The 18,789-nt window shown below is 41.8% G+C and overlaps 1 protein-coding gene across 1 annotated transcript in view; it reads right to left on the bottom strand.

Moving 5' to 3' along the window:
- Positions 1-18,043, bottom strand: part of LOC131446138 (astrotactin-2) — a 249,769-nt gene extending 231,726 nt beyond the window's left edge. Inside the window, exon 1 of the mRNA XM_058617167.1 lies at positions 17,381-18,043. Coding sequence (XP_058473150.1) covers positions 17,381-17,819 — 439 coding nt within the window. The 5' untranslated portion in view covers positions 17,820-18,043. The remainder of the gene's footprint in view (positions 1-17,380) is intronic.
- Between the last annotated feature and the right edge of the window lie 746 nt (positions 18,044-18,789).

Here is an 18,789-nt window from a genome sequence, read left to right as displayed (position 1 = left end):
AATTTACTATGCATCATTCCGTAACTTACTACTCCTATTCACTGTGTCGTCTCCACTGTTTTATTAAATAAAGGCAAAAATACCCAAAACTTAAGAGCGAAAGCCTCAGAGGTGGAGGATAAATGTTTGCCGTATCCAAGTTGTAACAAAATGTTTTATTTACTCTGCCAAGGAGGTGATGTGTTTGGCCACATTTGCCCATTTGTCTGCCTGTTTGTAAGCCGCACAATTATAAAAGTAAAGAACAGATTTCAATGAAATCTCGAGGATTGTGAAATGATTGTATTTCAGCTGTGATCTGCAGAAGCGGAATAATGATGTGTTCACAACAGTTAACCTTGCACAATAGGGGTTGTGAACATTTGTTACCTCAAGGTTTCACAAATATTTGATGACATTTCTATCGTGGAAGAATTCACTCCAGTATATATATAAAAAAAAAAAAAACGCACAGGTCAGGGGTCTACAGTTTGTTGCCTTAAAGTTACAAATCAGAAACATCATCCAAAGATTTGTGTCAACACATCAGCCGAGGCTAAACATTCTCTATGACACCATAGTTACAGGCCTAACTAAATGTTGATCACTGGAAAGTGCCATTATGAATGGACCCATTAATTCTGTTTGTTGAGCTGTCTCATTACAGAGTTAATAGTGCATTTGTCCTGATTGCGGTCATGTTACAGAACAGTGATCACACTGTTGGACTAATGGGTGGAGGGCGCACAGGGCAATACGCTCGTATGATGATCAGTTCGTCTACCATATACCAAAATGTCTATTCTCCTAAAGCACTATCTACTAAATTTTTGGAAGCAGGCCTGAATATGTTGGCTTCCAGACATTGCATCCATCATTGCTGTCATTTTTCGGGGTCTGGGACTTGTCACACAGATGGGAGAGCAGCAGTTTTTGGATGTTTGAGCATGTGGATGGTGAACGGTCCTCAATATTTGACAGGTGACCACATACAGACAAGTGTTGTTGTCAAGGTAACTTTAACTCACTTCTACCAGTCTTAAACCTCATAGTGTGTGCATTATTATACAAACTTGTAGACCAGTCGCGGTTGCTGGTCGTTCAGGCTCAGTTATTTCGACATAAATTCTTACATAAATTCAGCAGGAAACACGATAATTATGTAAAACTGAAATGCTATACTCCCTGTGTGTGTGTGTGGGTTTTCTCCGTGGTCTCCGGCTTCCTCCCACAGTTAGAAAAAACACGCAATATGGGGATTAGGTAAATTGGACACTCCATTGACCATAGGTGTGAGTGTGCGAGTGAATGTTGATTGTCTCCATGTGGCCCAGCGATGGACTGGTGAACTGTCCAGGGTGTACACCGCCTTTTGCCCCATATGTCAGCTGAAATTGGCACTGCTCCCCCCGCGACCTCATGTGTAGAAGATGGATGAAATGCGATAATAGCGTTTTTATTTACAGTCTATATGTACCAATGAAAAGGGTCTATGTCGCAGAGCAAATAACACACAGCGACCAGCTATTTGTCTTCAGACTTCCCCCGCACAATCCACACAGGACCCACCCGGGCAGAAAAGGCTCTGCTGTCGCGTGTGTTACTGCAACACTGTCAATCAAAAACCTTGTTCTGCCTTTCAGACAGTTCTTCCACTCATCATGCAGAAGCCCAGCGTCTGTGCCCGCCATTCCTTTCCATTAACTGTCAAGGAAGGTGAGCTTCCCTGGAAGTGAAGATGTGTCCAATCACCGTCAAGCTAACTGCAGTGAAAAAAAAACTATTCTGTGCCATCCCATAGAGAACAGTAGAAACTGAGCTTTCAAGTGTTTGTAATGCGGAGGCTGCTACGGGAAGACGATCCGTCATCCGTGATAAACAGCTGATTCCGAACGAACGAGTGACAACGCGAGTTCTAAATCGCGTTGTGGCGCACGTCTAGCATTGAAATGTAAACACAACACAGAACATAGATGACAACATTTTAGAGGAAGCTGAGCTTCCCTTAGAGCCGCCTTAGAGCAATCGCTGCTGTTGTAGATGTATGTAAGATGTGTGTAAATGTGCATTAGAAAAAAATTACTTCAAGAGTCATTTCCTCCGAGACATTAAGAGGCAGCAGTGGCAAGTAAATGAGGGAATTACATTGTGATTTATTTTCTTAAAGATGTCTCCGTATTTGCCATGCTCGACATCTTTTACTTTCCGTGAATCTGGGTTAAGACTTTACCGTTTGAGAAAACACACTCCTATACAACGCGCTTAGCTCTTTTTCCAGGGATAGTTCAGTGCATAGGTTGTGTACGCAGTGAGTGGGCGAAAGTGAGGGAGAGCAGGTGTGTGAGGCTTGTTGACTGGTGCAGAGATTTAGAAGTAAGCAATCTGTGAACATAGTGGTGCAGTGAGCAGTCTCGGTTATTTGTGTGTAATTAGTACCAGCTACAACTCCTCGAGAAGTCAAGTTCCCTTGTTCCCGTGCTTGTCAGCCGCTGATTTAAGTCGAGAGGGAGTCGGCCAATGTGGTCGTTCACATCTGCTTTCACTTCAGTCTTCAGTGGTCTGAAGTGAAGTGATGTCGGATCTGGACGACGGTTCACACCTGGCATTAAAGTGCGACTCCTGTGACCACAGATGATCGGACCGCGCGTTGTTCAAATACACAGTGAGGTCATGGCTGTTTGCAAGATTATGGCTTTCACGACAGACTGTGCAGATGTGTCTGCCAACAGTGTTTCTGTGTGTGTGTGTGTGGGTGGGTGTGGGTGGGTGCACATAAGTGACAGAGAGAGAGAGAGAGAGGGGATAGGAGGAGGAGAAGTGAATCAGAGCTTGCTGCTGTAACATGAGGTAAGTTTTTACAATTAGAAAAAAAAAATATCCTGTGATGATCAATGTTCAAATCGTGGCAGTGACTGCTGCTAAATTAATATGCACACTGATTGGAGCAATCAGCTGAGGAAGCTCAAATTTGGGGGAATAATTCGCCAGATTTCAGTCCGGATCTGTCCCTTCCAAACGTGGGTACCTTCTGATTTTAGGCTGATTTGAACATATTATCTGGCTAAATTATCCTGTAGTGTGGGGGGGGGGGGGGGGTCTCACGTCATCAGAGTCTTTCCGATCTCAAATTGCAAGTACTAAACATATTTGATAGAGCGATTGGGGCGTTAGCAGAACCCCACAATAACCAATGAGAGTGCGCCGAGGATGAATGTGAAGACCGTCTCCCGATCCCCGTGGACGGTAGAGTAAGAGGAGAAACTTGTGGATTTATGGCAACGGTATGATTGCTTGTTTCACATATCCTTCAAAGACGCATCACAACCGTACGGACACAGTCCCGCCTCCATGTCTGTTTACATTCTGAAGTCACACAAGTTTCTGTGAGATCCCAAATGCCTGGAATCCTCAAACACCGAATGTGTGCTACAGCAGATCCGAGGACACATTCTGGACGGATTGTGGGTGTTCAGACAGAACACCCACAGATGATGACACCAGGTCTGGGTGGAATCTAAAAGTCTCTGCATGGATATACACTCTGCAGCCACTACTTTAGGTATAATGTGTACTTAATAAAGGGTCTGGTTATGTTCCAGTACAGAATACATATTTAAAATAGTCCATTTATGTCTGGGGGGAAAAAAGAAAAACCTCCCCTTTGAGCTTCACATGAATAATTGTAAATCATGGGTAAATCAATTACTAATCACTAGGTCCTGGTTGAGTGGTCATTTGCTCTGCGTTCTGCATCATTAACAGTAACCCATAACAATCATAGTGATGTCTTCATATAATTCCATGGTGTGGTTTGCACATGGTAACTAAAAATCGAATCAAATTATATGTTCACGTTCATATTAAATGACCACTGGCCACACTGCTTTTCATTTAACTTACATGAAGATAAGTATTTAGGAGACCAACCAGAATAGTGACTAAGCAACAATAAGTCTGTCGTTATGTGACCATTTCTGTTTAACCACTCTAAGACATGATGACTCATATCCTGGATTATGCTGCATTACATTTGGACTGAACAGTAGCTCAGGCTCAGAGTTTACCAGCAGTTCTAATTCATATACTTGCAGGTACAAGAATTACATAATAGAACAAAGGAATTGTAATTTATAGAAATCCATCAGAGAGAAATGAGAGACCCAAACTCAGTCGGGGGGGGCCATATTGCTCTTGTCCGTTTGACTCCGAGTCTGATGGAGAGGTAATGTTTAAAGCTTACAGCGGTGATGAAGACAGATTGCCAAGTGAGATCAAAAACAGCTTCACTAGATCATTTTTACCCTGTGACCACGGGAATCGCAATCAAATCAAGAGCACTGACCATCACGGGGATCGGACGCCACCTTTGGAGACCTTACACACAGAGAGGTGTGAGAGGGAAAAAAAGAAATGGCAGGTGTTTCTGATGACAACCAAAAGGAATGTAATTATTTTCCAACTGGATAGTCAATTTTGGATGAATCACAAAATGTACAAGTCTGTACAGATACTCAGATGTGAACAGAACAATGTCTGTTTGCTTGGACAGACTCACAATCGGCCCTGTGATGGACTGGCGACCTGTCCAGGGTGTCCTCTGCCTGTCCTCCTGTGTCAGCTGGGATGGGCTCCAGTGACCTGCAACCCTCATGTGGAGGATAAAGTGGTGGACGATAGATGGATGGACTCACCCACAAACTGTATTACCACTGAGCAACTGGAGGTCCTGATGTTGCCCCACATTTATTTTTGAACCAGAACAAAGAGCAAGTCAAATGTATTCATGTGCTTATACCTGCATTCTTTCAACTTTATCTACACCCTCCCCCCCCCCCACCGTCCTTTGAAGTGGAAGCTACCAAGATGCTTCAAAATTGGCTACAGACCTTGGTGTTTTTCTCCCCTGTTTGCCTGAAGTGTGATTTGTTTATTAAGAGGCGGTGGAATTCACATTAACACCAGACATTATGCATGTGTTTGGGCTTCTCTCCTTCCGAAAGTGTAAAACTGTAAAACAGATGGAAAGAGGACATGGCTACATGCTTATGTGTGTAAGCTATCAACCCTTGTTTTCTCACCACTGAGGTCTACACATGCCGGGTCACCTAAAACTGTATTTTGTCTTAGAACCTTGACAAATTCACGTTTAGTTTGTCAAGTCGAGTCAACTTTATTTCTAGAGCACAACAACCAAAAAACAGAGGGCATTTCTGTCCATTAAGTTTGTTTTTAAATTGGCCTTAAATTGCACGTTTGTCCGTCAAAACGGACACAAAGAGCGAGTGTGGTTTAGTTTTTATGCAAATAATAATAATTTTATCGAGAAAATTATCTACAGATTGATCTATTATCAAAATAATCGTTAGTTGCGGCCCTGCTTTGCGCCCATTTACTTGTCATGTCAAGATTCACCAGAGCGTTTGTGACGTCAGCTTCTCGGTTGAATCCATATATTGCCATATATTGAAAGTAAATGGAAAGTAAAAAGTTATCTTGGAGAAAGCGGCACTCACTCATTGAACATTTTTTTGACAATTCTGCAGCCATAAAATCAATATAAATCCAGGCGGCCTCATTATTAGTCAGGATTTTGTCACATCTGAAAGCAACCCATTATTAGCCCTCAGAGCTCAGGACGGGGTGCGTCAACTTCTCATATTAAAAAGCTAGTGTTCAATTCTGCGAATATGTTGAAGAGAATTAACAAGCACAAAGTGGTCACAAGAGAAAAGAGTGCAACTCCACGAGTGCCAATTGCTCACCTCGACAATGCTCTTAGCCAGTTTAGAGACACCTCACCTCACAGTGACCTCGGGAGAGCATGTCCTGTTGTGTTACACTTCTAGGGGTAATTGCTGTTGGATCAGAGCTAATCCAGAGCCAGACAAACTACCTGGGAAAAAAAAAAGAAAATGCAGTGTGCCATGCCTCCAAATGAAGAAGAGAGGGGGAAACAGCCGGGACATACCAATGAGCTTCCCTGGATAAGCATACAATGTGTGAGGCGATAAGACCACTTTCCCCCTACAGCTAAGCAAATGTGTAGCGATGTTTAATTCCTGGTGTATGTAAAAAAAAAAAATGTATATATGTCTGAGTCATTCTAAAATAGTTTCTTTATCAGTTTAAAGAAAACTCACAGCATACATCATCCACGCAAGCATAGGCCGCTAAAATTTAATATCCATGTGCCACTCATGCTTGCTACTCATAACTTGCATAAGTGAGCAGCAAAAGCTGCAAATTAAGACACAAAAAAAACAAATATATATGATCTATAATGATTAATTTAACCGCTGCTGGGAAAAGAATTATGTGGGAAACATGTCCCAGTAGGCCTTGCAGATACATGGAAACAACAACAACAACAGCAGCCATTCAAAGGTGAAATAAAGAGATATTATTAGATAAACAATCTGCTATTTGTAAAATAATACAACCTAGGGTCATTTAGAATGTTTTGTCACATCTTACTGATTAGAGAGCGGGGAAGCATTGTCTGAAATCAATGGGCTGATATTATCCAAGCTGACAGCCGGGTAAAAAAGAAGACTTATAACATGTGTCCGCGTGCAGATAACGCCAACTCCACCAGGAAGTTGGATGGATGTGCATGAATGATGGAGCATAACCAAAAATGAGAGTGCGAACACATCCGTCGAGGGGAGATTAATGGTGCAAATTCTTTTTTATCTCAAAAGGAAATCTCAGAGATTGTACAGCTTGGAGGGAATGCAAATAGGTGCGAACACACCAGCACAGATAAAAGGTTTAACATCTTTTGTAGCAACCACAGGGATGTGACAGTAAAGTGAGCTGTGCAGGGCTGGCATGTTTCCAAGGTGCAGAACAAATTCTGGTGGGGATCAAATTTTATGGGTCTTAAACATCATTGTGATCAGCTTATGCGAACAATGACTCTCCTTTCCCCTCTTTGAAAGAGACGCACGCTGCTCACTCGTGTCTGCAAAGTAAGACCCTTATGTGCTTTCAGTAATTCAAATAACTAGGTTGGTCGAGACAATTTAAATACATTACCACAGCGATAATTAACGGACGAACAGTGCACGCGAACAGAGCCGCAAAACAAAAGCTACACCCTCGTGAAGATCATGGGGGGGGGGGGAAAGATGACAAAACAGGGTAGGAAAACAGATTTTGTTGGAACTATGCTTGATTGAAATGCAGAGCACAACCTTCTCTAGGCCAAAGGGAGGGGAGAAAAAAAAAAGAAGAAAGAAATATGACAAATTCAGAATAAAGGCACAGGTTGGTGTCAATAGATGTGCATGAAAGATACAAGAACAAGAGGGAAAGAGAGCAGCTGAAGACCAAACCGAGCACAACTGAGCCTTCAGCCCGTCTGTGATGTGGAAATCTAATGTCCTCCTCAGTGTCCTCCTACTGTCAACCAGTAGCAGGACATTTACAGGCCATTCGCTCTCTTTGAAGACAGAGATGAAGGAGTGAATTCACTCTCATGTGAGCCACGTGAGAAGATTGGCGATTTAATGAACCCAACCCTGCACTTTTGCAAATAACGTATGTCATTTTGTGCAATTCCATCTCCTTTAGCAACAAGGACATGTGACATCAAAATCACCCGTGCTTTATGATTGAAATTATCACGTGAACTTCGACATGAAACGAGGCTATTTCTAAGAAATGTAAAAAAAAAAAACATAAAAAAACAACCCGCTGTAATGGAGCGAATCACTTTGCAGATTATTTTTGGCAATTCCGTCACTGGAGGGAAGTGGATGCAGAAGAGAAAAGGACGCTTTGAAAATAAACTCCGCTCTCTGACGACTGACTGATCCTTTCATAGCCACTAAATTAATTATGCACGTTAACGCAGTTGAGGAGTTGGCATATCCATGAACTGTTAACAAACAGACAAACAAACAAACAAAACAAAAAAAAGTCAAAATCTGCTCCTCTTACGGGACTCTCACACACACACAGAGAGCCGGTACAGAGTATCAGCATCAGCAGCATTTTCATTACAACTCTCCCAAGATAAGGTAGAGCTTGCATGCAACTCGGAGCTTTGCCCCGGCAAAGGAAACACCCACCTGCTCTTGAGCACCCTGATAGCACCAACACGAGGGTCAACATTTCCCAGCAATACTGCCGCTTCCAAGCAGAATTTTAAATGTGAGCAGCAAACAAAAAAAACCTGTCCACACACACACAAACAGACACACACACACACAACCTGAGTTGTACAGTCTCTCTCTCTCTACAGGGCTTTTTCTCTTATGTTTCATTTAGTTTACACAGTCAGGGGTTGGACGGATTACTTCTCCATTGTGTTCCTTCGAGTCTTCGCACAGTAGTTAGCAGTGGCTCTCACTTTTCATGTCCAAGTCTACTTGTGTACATAAAAAGAGAGGGAAATTGGCTGTTACATTAGTTTTGAAACCCAGGATTTGTCAGACAAAGACAAAACTCCCCTTTACCACGTAACTGTGGCGATTCTTTAAAGGGAATATTCAATAAATGTCGACTTTTTATGTTTTTAAGGGTTGTTTTTACAGTCAAGAGATCATTCGTATTAACCACATTCACATCAAGGGAATAAACTGCAGAAATTGTTTGTTTTTTCTTTCTCTCTCTCTCTCCTTGTATATTGCAGTCAGCGTGAATGAGTAGCTGAGGGAAAAAAAATCCCTATGTAAGCATTATGTTTATATGTACTATTTTATTTTCAGCCCCCCAATACAAATTTATTCACTCACATTCAATACAAACCAACCCGTTGTTGCAGGAAATGTGCAATACTAATACCTGCATGTGTTCTTAAAAAGAAACAGCGGGACGACGGACTTTTTTTTAATCGACTTGCCCGAATGAGAAAGTGAAATAAAACAGATTTGGATAGAAGCAGAGGAGAAAAACAAGTTCATCCCAGACTACTGAACTAATATCGAACTGCTAGAAACGGTCACTCTTTGGCAGGTTCCGAGAAAATGTAAGATGTATAACAAATGTATATTTGTTAATCATCTATGGAAACCAGATTTTTTTTTTTCTTTGCGTGGGCTCAATGCTGTTTCGTTGTCCAAATAACATTTGATGGAAGAGCTGCCCTTCCATTTCCTGTCTCCTATTCAATCAGACCAGGCTTTGTCTGAGAAGGTCATGTTTGTCCGTCTTTCCATTTACCAAAGCAGTTTGGTGTGATGGCTATTTTGTGCACAGAAGATGAGCTCAAGGGTACGTTAGGCAAACTTGAACTGTTCGGCACGGCTGCGTTTCGTATGTACATTTAAAAAAAGTCGATCGATGTTCACCAGAAATCCCTGCGCTTTAAATGTCTGGCCCGTATTATAAACCATGTTTTACTAAGGAAGCAAATACATTACACAGTTTTTGTCACATGGGGCTTTCCATTATGTGGAAGGGGACACACCAGAGGAACCCAAGGAGCAAAAAGAGCAACTAAATGGAATTGCATTTATAAATCAGTGTCACATTATGCATTCAGTGTACAGACTAGAAAGCCCCTCTACAGTACACAAGGAAAAAAAAAAAAAAAAAAAAGGTTATGAATCTTTTGGGAATCTGTGTGCAACATGTTCTCTTGTTAGATAAAGCATCCAGGCTGCTCTTTGATACTGGTACAGATTTACATATAGATTTGTAGATACATATGCAGGTAAAATATTGCTCAAGTGGAACAACAATAAAGGTAGACGTATGGGTGTTACATGGTCGGTACTGTGACAACGTTCTGCTGAAAATCCATCAGCGAGGCAGAATCTAAAACATCAAACTCTTTCCCCTTTTCATTTTAATGCAGATCTTGAAGTGCACGCAAGGTGTAAGTCTGCATCGTGACAGTAACGTAGCAATAATACCAAAAATAATCCTTAGTTAGGCCTGTTACTGAAAGCTTCTGAAGCTGTGTGAAGATTCCAAATAAAAAGCGAGTGGCAAAAATAGCCGTGAGGTTGGTTAAAGTACCTAAACTGCAGTGCACAACTTAATATACACAATACAAACTGCTGTTACTGTACCGGAACATTCCACACAACGCCGATTTCTCAGTAAAGCAGCACTTCGATCGCATGTCGCCCAGCAACAAGTGAATAATTGTCAGGTTGACGAAGACTAAATATAGGCGGACGACATCAACAGCACAAAAAAGTTACTCACTGCAATTTAAAGGATGCATACATGGACATACAAAAAGAGTCTCCAATTACATGTGAACGAGTATGCACACATTGTCTGACACACGAGTAAACAAAGCTCATACGTCACGTTTATGAAGAAAGAAGGACCAGCACTTAATCACAATCTACCTACTCCTTTACAGTGAGTCAACAAAAGGAGATTGCATCTTCTCTGACGCACAACAGCTGCGAAACAAACAAAAAGGAAATGCTAAACGGGAAAAACTATTTCATTTTCTATAAAACTAATTTGCCCAACATCATCTTTGATCCTTTTTTTTTTTTTTTTACCAATTAATAAAAACAGGAAAAAATACAGGAACAAAAGGAGTAAGTTGTTGCTCTGCATAAATCAGAGGGAGAAAAAGGCAAGTAACTCTGAGCTGGTGCATTCATTAGGGATATTTACATAAACGTCTTTGTTCATTCTGTGAAAGATAACTACAATGCGCCACTCGGCAATGGTAACGATCAACTGATTATCGTGAGATCAAAGCTGTCCACATTGCCACGAGGCAGGGGAAGAGACGGTGGTGGTTCAACAAAGCATTACCGAAAAAAGGCTTCTGCAAAGATGAGAAACCAGCATGGATTGCTGGACCACAATTCATTCAACCTTTTAAAGTCATTAGTTATGTCTCTAATCATCAGACCAAATGACCATAATCCTTGCTCTCCGTAGGACATATAAGCTTCCCGTAGGAGACATCTGTAAAGTCTTCTCAGTCAATCAGGTCATAGTATCCTCAGGAGAGTAATCATAGGGAACTGGACTTCCTTAAGTTTTCAAGAAGGCATTTCACCTCTAATCCAAGAGGCTTCATGGATGAAACGCATTTGCACTCCTGACTTCCCATAAGAACACTCCCATTGATGATGCATCATTACAAAATTATATTATAATAATAAGTGCTTTTATTATACAAACTAGCTTGCATTTAGTTCATTATATTTCAATCAGAAATGGCTCCGTAGACTAAAGCAAGAATGCTCGTCATGACTGCAAGGCAATAGGACTAGGAGGGATTTGTCACTTATCTAAATTTTTATTTTTGGGGTGTAAAGTTCACATCCGAGCTGTAATGCCATGTTTAAAATTCATGCTGCAGTCTCATAGACCATCTGAAGTAGTACCCCTTAGGATCCAGCACTCACTCAAGGTTTCTCACCATGTCATATTATGTCAGTATGTTTACATGTAGTTTAATCGAGCTAAGGCCATAGTCCGACTAAGACAGGCAACAGGACCACGCGGAGGAGAAAATGTATTCATTGGCCGCATCTTTCAATCCGAAAGTGGGTCTTCTCTGTAGCTTTTGCTCTCACTGACGCCACTGTGTTGTTTGTTCTTTTCCGGCAACAGTACTGCAGTTTATACATCGGAGGAAATTTGGGTGCATGAACAGACAGAACGCCAAGTCCGACTAAGCGTATACATGCAGGAGTAAATCGGACTATGTATCGCATTGTCCCGGTATGTTAGTCCGACTAAGACTAGCTTGATTCTAATCGGACTAATGTGTTTACATGACATTCAGAAAAACAAATGATTGTGTTAGCGCTGAGTGACTGCACAAGAGGGACCCGGCACAAACCAAGTGACACTGGCAAAGCCACAGCCGTGACAGCACCTTGGAGACGCATGCCTACATGGGGGAGACTCCTCTCTCTGCAGATAGCAAGCCACTACTTTGCTGGAGAGACATGGGCTGCACAAAGTAACCAATTATCCAATCCTGATTTTGTATTGTACTTGTATTTCTGGCAAACAATATCAGAAAATATTATTGTTTCTATGTTTTAAGACATGAGCAACAATAATATGATGACATTTTCTTCAAAAAGCTGTCAGCGCTTCCTACTCTTGTCAGTGTTTGGAGTGTTTGTTCCATTCTAGTCTACTTAGTGCTGTATGAATACCTCAACACTAGCAGCACAAAGTAACAATGGTAAAATAAATTTGCTAAGTAATGAAAACTGCAGACGGGACCTTCAGGACATATGACCACTAACTGAAAAATCACAGTGGGAGCATATGCACCTTTTAAGTTCATATTAAAAAGAATTAAAGGAAATAACAATGATGCTTTTGAGTTAGAGCAGGTGAGGGGCCACAGTCAAAGACCTTCTTTTCTTTTGTAAACCTGCTATTCTGCAGTGTATGAAAGAGGCTGAAATGTCTGTGCTAAAAAGAAAAAAAATCCACTGAATAGCGCAGACAGTAATAAAGTTCACATCACAAATAAGACTGACTGCATGTTGTAAAGCATTGACTTGACAAAAAAAGAGTGCCTCCTGTAGGTTTATTATAGAAGTTCAAATGATAGTAAATAGACCATTTGACAGCCTGCTCAAGCTCCAGCGTGAATCCTATTTGCTATGGTCTCCGAACACCCTCAATATATCTGTTAAATGAGGTTGTTTATTCCAAAATAAATGTGCTTACGTAAATGCAGGAAAAAAAAACTCACACCGCCATCTCGGCTCCACACCATGTAACAACTCCCACCTCTCAGGCTGACCTTTGCCTCCTGTTCATTGCTTTTCCTGCAGAGCTAAACTCAGCCCCTGACATTAAACTGAGATGTGTGCAGTGTGTACATGTTCTGTGCCACAGGGAAGAAAGTGCTCCAGTACAGGCTGGGTTTTTTTTTTTTTCCCTTTTCACTTTACCAGTGTTCCCTTTAATCTACCATCTCTAAGCAAGCAGGGTTTGCTGTAATTCCCGCAGCGGGGCAAAGAGAGGAGACTGAACGGAAGGAAAAGGCTCCGTGACACTTAAAAGTTCATTAAGACGCACAGTGAACGTACAGTGTAAGGGTTTAGGGCTGACACAGCGGACAGAGACGATTAAAGGGCAGGACAGGACGAGATGTGATTGTTTCCAACCGTGTGTTAAGTGCCTGAAGGTTTCAAGAAGGTGAACTCCTAATGAGGTGTTTACCGAGTCAGCCGTGTTGCTTAACGTATCGATTTCCACCCGGTCCAACATCACTTAAAATGTGCTCGGAAAATTATTTTGTGCGACAAAGCGTAGCAGCATGGAATTCTCTAGCAAGGATTTCTAAGGATGATGCAACCGACTCGCATTACCAAGACTTTCTGCACTCGGCAGACTAAAACCACACAGAAATACACCCTATTTTTTGTTAACGCTAAAGCCCTCCAGTTCAAAAGTTCAACACTTAATTCCATGAGTGTAGTTTGACTTACCCGGCACGCATCCAGACACTAGACAATAAAGGCTGTTTGTTTACTAATTACATTGATATTTCATATTGTTTTCCTTTTATTTTAAAGTGAATAAAACTGTTTTATTCTCTTTGCAAGTGCTCCCCATGTGTGTGTGTGGGTTTTGTCTGGGTTCTCCAGTTTCCTCCCACAGTCAAAAAACGTGTAGAGGTTAATTGGACACTCTAAATTGACCACAGGTGTGGATGTGAGAGTGAATAAACTGTGATGGACTGGTGACCAGTCCAGGTGGTGTACCCTGTAATTTGCCCAGTGTCAACATGACCCTCGTGTGGAGGATAAAGCGGGAGACAATGAGTGAGTGAGGGTTTTTTTTTTTCCCCCCTCAGTCAAAAGGCATTTGTTTGACCAAGAGTGAAACTTCATGACTTTAAGAGTGTGTCAGTCAGCGACAGACATTCACATTTATTAAAGGCTGGTTCTGAAAAGAAACACAGCTGATATTTTTTTCCACTGAAAGAACCTACTTCAGGGTTTGTACCTTTACAGATCAGTCTTGCCTGATCTGTAAAGGTACACATATACATACATATATATATATATATATATATGCATACATATACACACATATACATATACATACACACACATATATATATATAAATATACATATATATAGAGAGATAGATAGGAGTAGGGGTGGGAATCACAGGGTACCTAACGATATGCTATGCGATACATGGTCCACGATACCAATAATAATCATGATTCAACGATTCTGTGATAATCATAATGCCATGCGTCACGATATCTGTCTTAGTGAAGAAAATGAAACGCCTGTGAAAAGTTAAAAGTGCAGGATTTCTCCATTTATCCACAACATAGAGAACAAAGTGCATAAAGTCTATGTATTGAACGTGGATGGGGCATCTCTTAACACAGCTTTCTCTGCCATTATCCCGCCGCAAACGCCCTCTTCTTCAGCCCAAGTTTCCCTCACTCATGTGAGCAGCACAGTGAAACTGGCAGAGACAGTTTACTGTGGAGCACCTTGATTTATGAATTAAAATAACGATAATTGACCCTGGCGCATCGATGACTGTAATGCACGAGGGAGGACGACGATATATCACCAAATTGATATTTAGACCCACCCCTGCTACAGAGTGCCTTGAGATAATGTATGTTGTGTATGTCATAATTATGGCAGCATAAAAAGAAAGAAAGAAAGAAACATATTGATAACGTAAAATTGCAGTAAATTGTCAAATATAATAAATAGTGAGTGATGTGTTAGAGATCTGTGTGGTGCAAGTTCTTGTTATTGAGTTAAAGTAACTATTGCTATTATTAGAGCATTGCATCAGTTATGACCACTCAAAGCTGCTTTACACTACAGTTCTGCCATTCAGCCACACGTTCTATACAGCCGGCAGCATCAGGACCAACATGAGGTTAAGTGTCTTACATCGGCGTGTAGACCTACAACCTTCAAGTTGAAAGGCGACTCGCTCTATCACTGAGCTACCGTCACCCCAAAACATCCCAACATGCCAACAAATCAGACATTAAAGTGAATTTGCTGTGGGTATTAAGATATAAAATGAAAAAGAGGATAAAAAAAATGAATAGCGACGCCTCAGCCTATTAAATATGTGTGTGTATCTCCATGTGTATTTGGGGAGGCTTAAGCTTCCTGTGGCATCACAATTCACAACAGTAATAGGAAAGAGAAAAGTGATAGAAATTGATGCAACAAATGCAATTGCGATAATGAGGAATCCGCTGCGTGTATGTAACACAGTCTGTTCCTTTTGTTCTACTAAACCAGCAACGCTGTCTTTTCCCGATGTTCAACGCGTTTCATTTGGCGAGCGGAACTCTGCGACGACTGCGGAGATGACGTAACGCACCGAGACGATGAATACTGCTAAAAAAAAAAACCATCACAAGGTCACAATGTCCAAGTCAGAGTCTTAACAGAATTATCCAATCGACACAAACCACGATACAAGATCGTCAAGACACACAGCCTGTGGGCTGTGGGTCTCACATAATATCATTGTGGAAAATTCATTTTTTTTTTTGGAGATTTTGACTAGTTTACCGGCCGACCAGGAACCGCATGCCAACTAAAGTGTCAGAGTGACAGCTTGACAGTTATGCAAGCAAAGAAAACAAAACAAATAAACCCACAGTGCCGCCACTTGTGTTTTGCTTGATGATATGAATTTCCATTAAATTTCAGAGGGTTTGTAGGGAAAATGATTTATTATGGACATGACAAATAAAGATTTTATTCTGCAGTGCGACGGGACGCACGAGTGAACACATTTGTAATTCAAATACTTTTCCAAACAGTGTCAAACTTGTCCTCACTAAAGTCTTGTCAAATGGAACTGGGACAATTTCCTCGGTACATATATTTTTTAAAACTATTTTAAATGATTCCTTCATCAAACCTCTGTTGTAAAAAAGAACGGACGGCAAATACACCATGTTGTCAACGATGATAAACATGGAACGGGTGAAGCCCCCGTCTTTCCCCCCCCCCCATCCTCCCTCCACAGCATGCAGTCATGCACTGGAAAGGGTGAAGCAGCAAATTTGCTAGCTGGCTGACTGTGAGGACAGAGAGGCCTTTCTCACTAGTCAATGGCTGTCCTTAATGAGAATAGAAAGTGATTTACTAGCTTAATGCTCCGGCCCTCAGTCTGCCTGCCTGTCTTTGATTCACACAGCTAGTTCAGGTTGGCACTAACCATAGAGAGAGAATGAAATTCAGACTACGAGGGGGGGGGAGCAGGAAGACAGAGTCTGAAAATTGAAGTAACGAGACATTATCATGGATTTTCTCCATAGTCTCTAATCGTGTAACAAGCCTTGCATCAAACACGTTTTCTGTCATACTGAGGCAAGTTAGAAACCCTGCACTGACTGACTGGGGACTGAGAAACAACATTTTTTTTGCAATTATACACCGCCTTTGTGGGGTTTATTACATTCAAGGAGCCAAAAAAAAGTGTGTGCTGCATGTCCATCTGATGCAGACACCGACACACAGTCTGAACGCAGATGCTTGGCTCACACATCAAAGAGGCAAACACACAAGCACATGCCTTTTTCACATTACTCACACTGTGTGTGTGTGTGTGTGTGTGTGTGTGTGCAAGAGCTCCTTCATGCATAATCTGCTCATCTTAGTGCGACACAGTGATGCTACTCTGAAGATCTTTTTTTTTTTTTTTTGTTAAAGTGGCTTTCACAAAGAACTTCACATGACCAGTCAAATACAAGTGTTGTGTTGTTATGATGCCTAACAAAGGGCCACTTCACCCAAAGAATATACAGTTTACAGAGATAAACGTGTCATGTGATCACCAGACAGCGGATCTGAGATACACGCCCCGAAACAACACAGGAAGTTGGGATTGAAAAAAATAAATAAAATTGACCAAATAAAGAACACCTCCTTCAAAGAAAATCATAGCCCCACACTGCTCCATCACTGTGTTTCTGTCAATTATAACAAAACCAAAAAAAACAGGTCAAATTGAATTCAACATTGTAATACAATGTGAATTAAACAAACATAAAGCATCATAATGATTTTTAGTTTATTCTTCACCTGGGCGAAACAGCCCTTTAAGCATGTGCACATCTAAGAATACACACATATCAGGTGCTCTTGATTGGAACACCATGTGTCAAATGTGTAGCCATAATCTTATTAATCCTCAATATAGGAAAAACAGAGGAGACACGTAATGAGAGGGTGAAGGAAATGTCTCTTCAACATGAGTGGTGCTCAGTTTCAGCAGGACAAGAATCCCAAAACAAGAAACAAGAAACCCCAAAACAAGGCTGATGGAGCCAGGACAGGTGCGTGTAGCTTGAGACAGTAGCTCAGGGTGAAAACAGCCACTAAAGAGTGTGTGTGCGTGTCTACATGAGCCCAAATGTGAGGCAGCACTGACTTGATGATCAGCATGGAGAGGAAACACAGTGAGTGCCACAGCAGTTCTTACCGAGTGTGAAGTATGGGAGAGCTGTGTTGTCAAGATCATCCATTACTGAAATTCGCCCAGGTAGATCTGTTCTAACGAATAACAGGAGTCGGGATTCCCCCCCTCCTCCCGCTCCTCCTCCAGTTCCTCCTCCACCAGGACCACCTGCTCCTCCGCCGCCGCCACCAGCAGCAGCAGCAGCACCGTCAACAGCAGCGCCCCCTCCTCCGACCACGTTCCCCGCGGCTCCGCCGGTGAAGCTGAACTCGTTCTCGCGGAGCACGGGCAGAGTGGAGACGGTGACGGTTTTCACCTCACATGGCGCCTCGGCGTCGCTCTCTTTCGTCGCCCGCTCTTCGTCGGGCGATGTCGCCCCTCTGTTCCCCCGCACCGACACGGTCCCCGCCAGTAAGAGCGCCGCGAGAAGGGCGCAGAGTTGCGCCGCTGCCGTGCTCGCCATCCCGCTCCTTGTGTGTGGTTCTCACGCTTTGAGTGGAGCTCATAAGCTGTCCGTTCACTTATAGCACAGTCGCTGCAAAGGAGTCGCGTCCGTCCAGGAGGCGGCAGCACAGGTGTAGCGAGGAGGAGGAGGACATCTCCCGGCTCCGCACACACATCCACCCGTGTTCCCACTGTGGGACAGCAAAGCACTTAAACACGGACATAAGCACGTGTTCTTTTAAAGACGGATGTGAGGTGGAGTCAGCATGTTAGCCATTATGTGTGGGTTGTTGTTTTTTTTTTTTTTTGCCTTTATTTGTTATTTGTTTGTTGTAGTCTGACAGTGAGAGTACACTCAGACGTTTTTATTTGGACATTTTACATGCAGAAAAAAAAGATTAAAGGTAACAAAAATCCAAATTGAACAGTTTCTTCAATAAAAAAACAAAGATTTGTTTCATTATGTTGGAAACATTAACAGCATGTCCTGAATATACAATTTAATTACATTAGGGTTAAAGAAATGATTCAAATCCTTAATTTTTAATTAAAACATTACTTATTTCTGGGTCTACCGAAACATAGTTAAGTTTACTTAACTAAGTATATGAAAGACTACACCTTACATTATTCTTCAATTGCTAGAGGTCCATTTCTTAGCTGCTGTGGAACTTTTAGTTTTGATTCCCCGGGGGCCAATGGTCCCTGAAGACCTTTTTTTTTTAACAATACAGTTACATACAAATGCACTGTTTTTTATAATAATTGTATCTTCATTGTCACAATTATAACCCAAATATAAGCCACACAGGAGTGACCACATGCAAAGATTCTGCCTTTCTTTCACATCTGGAGTCAGATAACATAACAAGAGGTAAAAACATACATCCGTCCGTCATGGTCAAAGCACAACTCCTTACCAGCTGAGCTGAACATGTCATGTGACTATATAAGGCTGATTTTATGTCCCAGTCCAGCTCTGGCCATAA

This window comes from Solea solea, chromosome 19 (genome assembly GCF_958295425.1).
Source record: "Solea solea chromosome 19, fSolSol10.1, whole genome shotgun sequence".
Classification (NCBI taxonomy): Eukaryota; Metazoa; Chordata; class Actinopteri; order Pleuronectiformes; family Soleidae; genus Solea; species Solea solea.
Note: the sequence above shows the minus strand (reverse complement) of the source record. Positions and strands in the feature narration are given on the sequence as shown.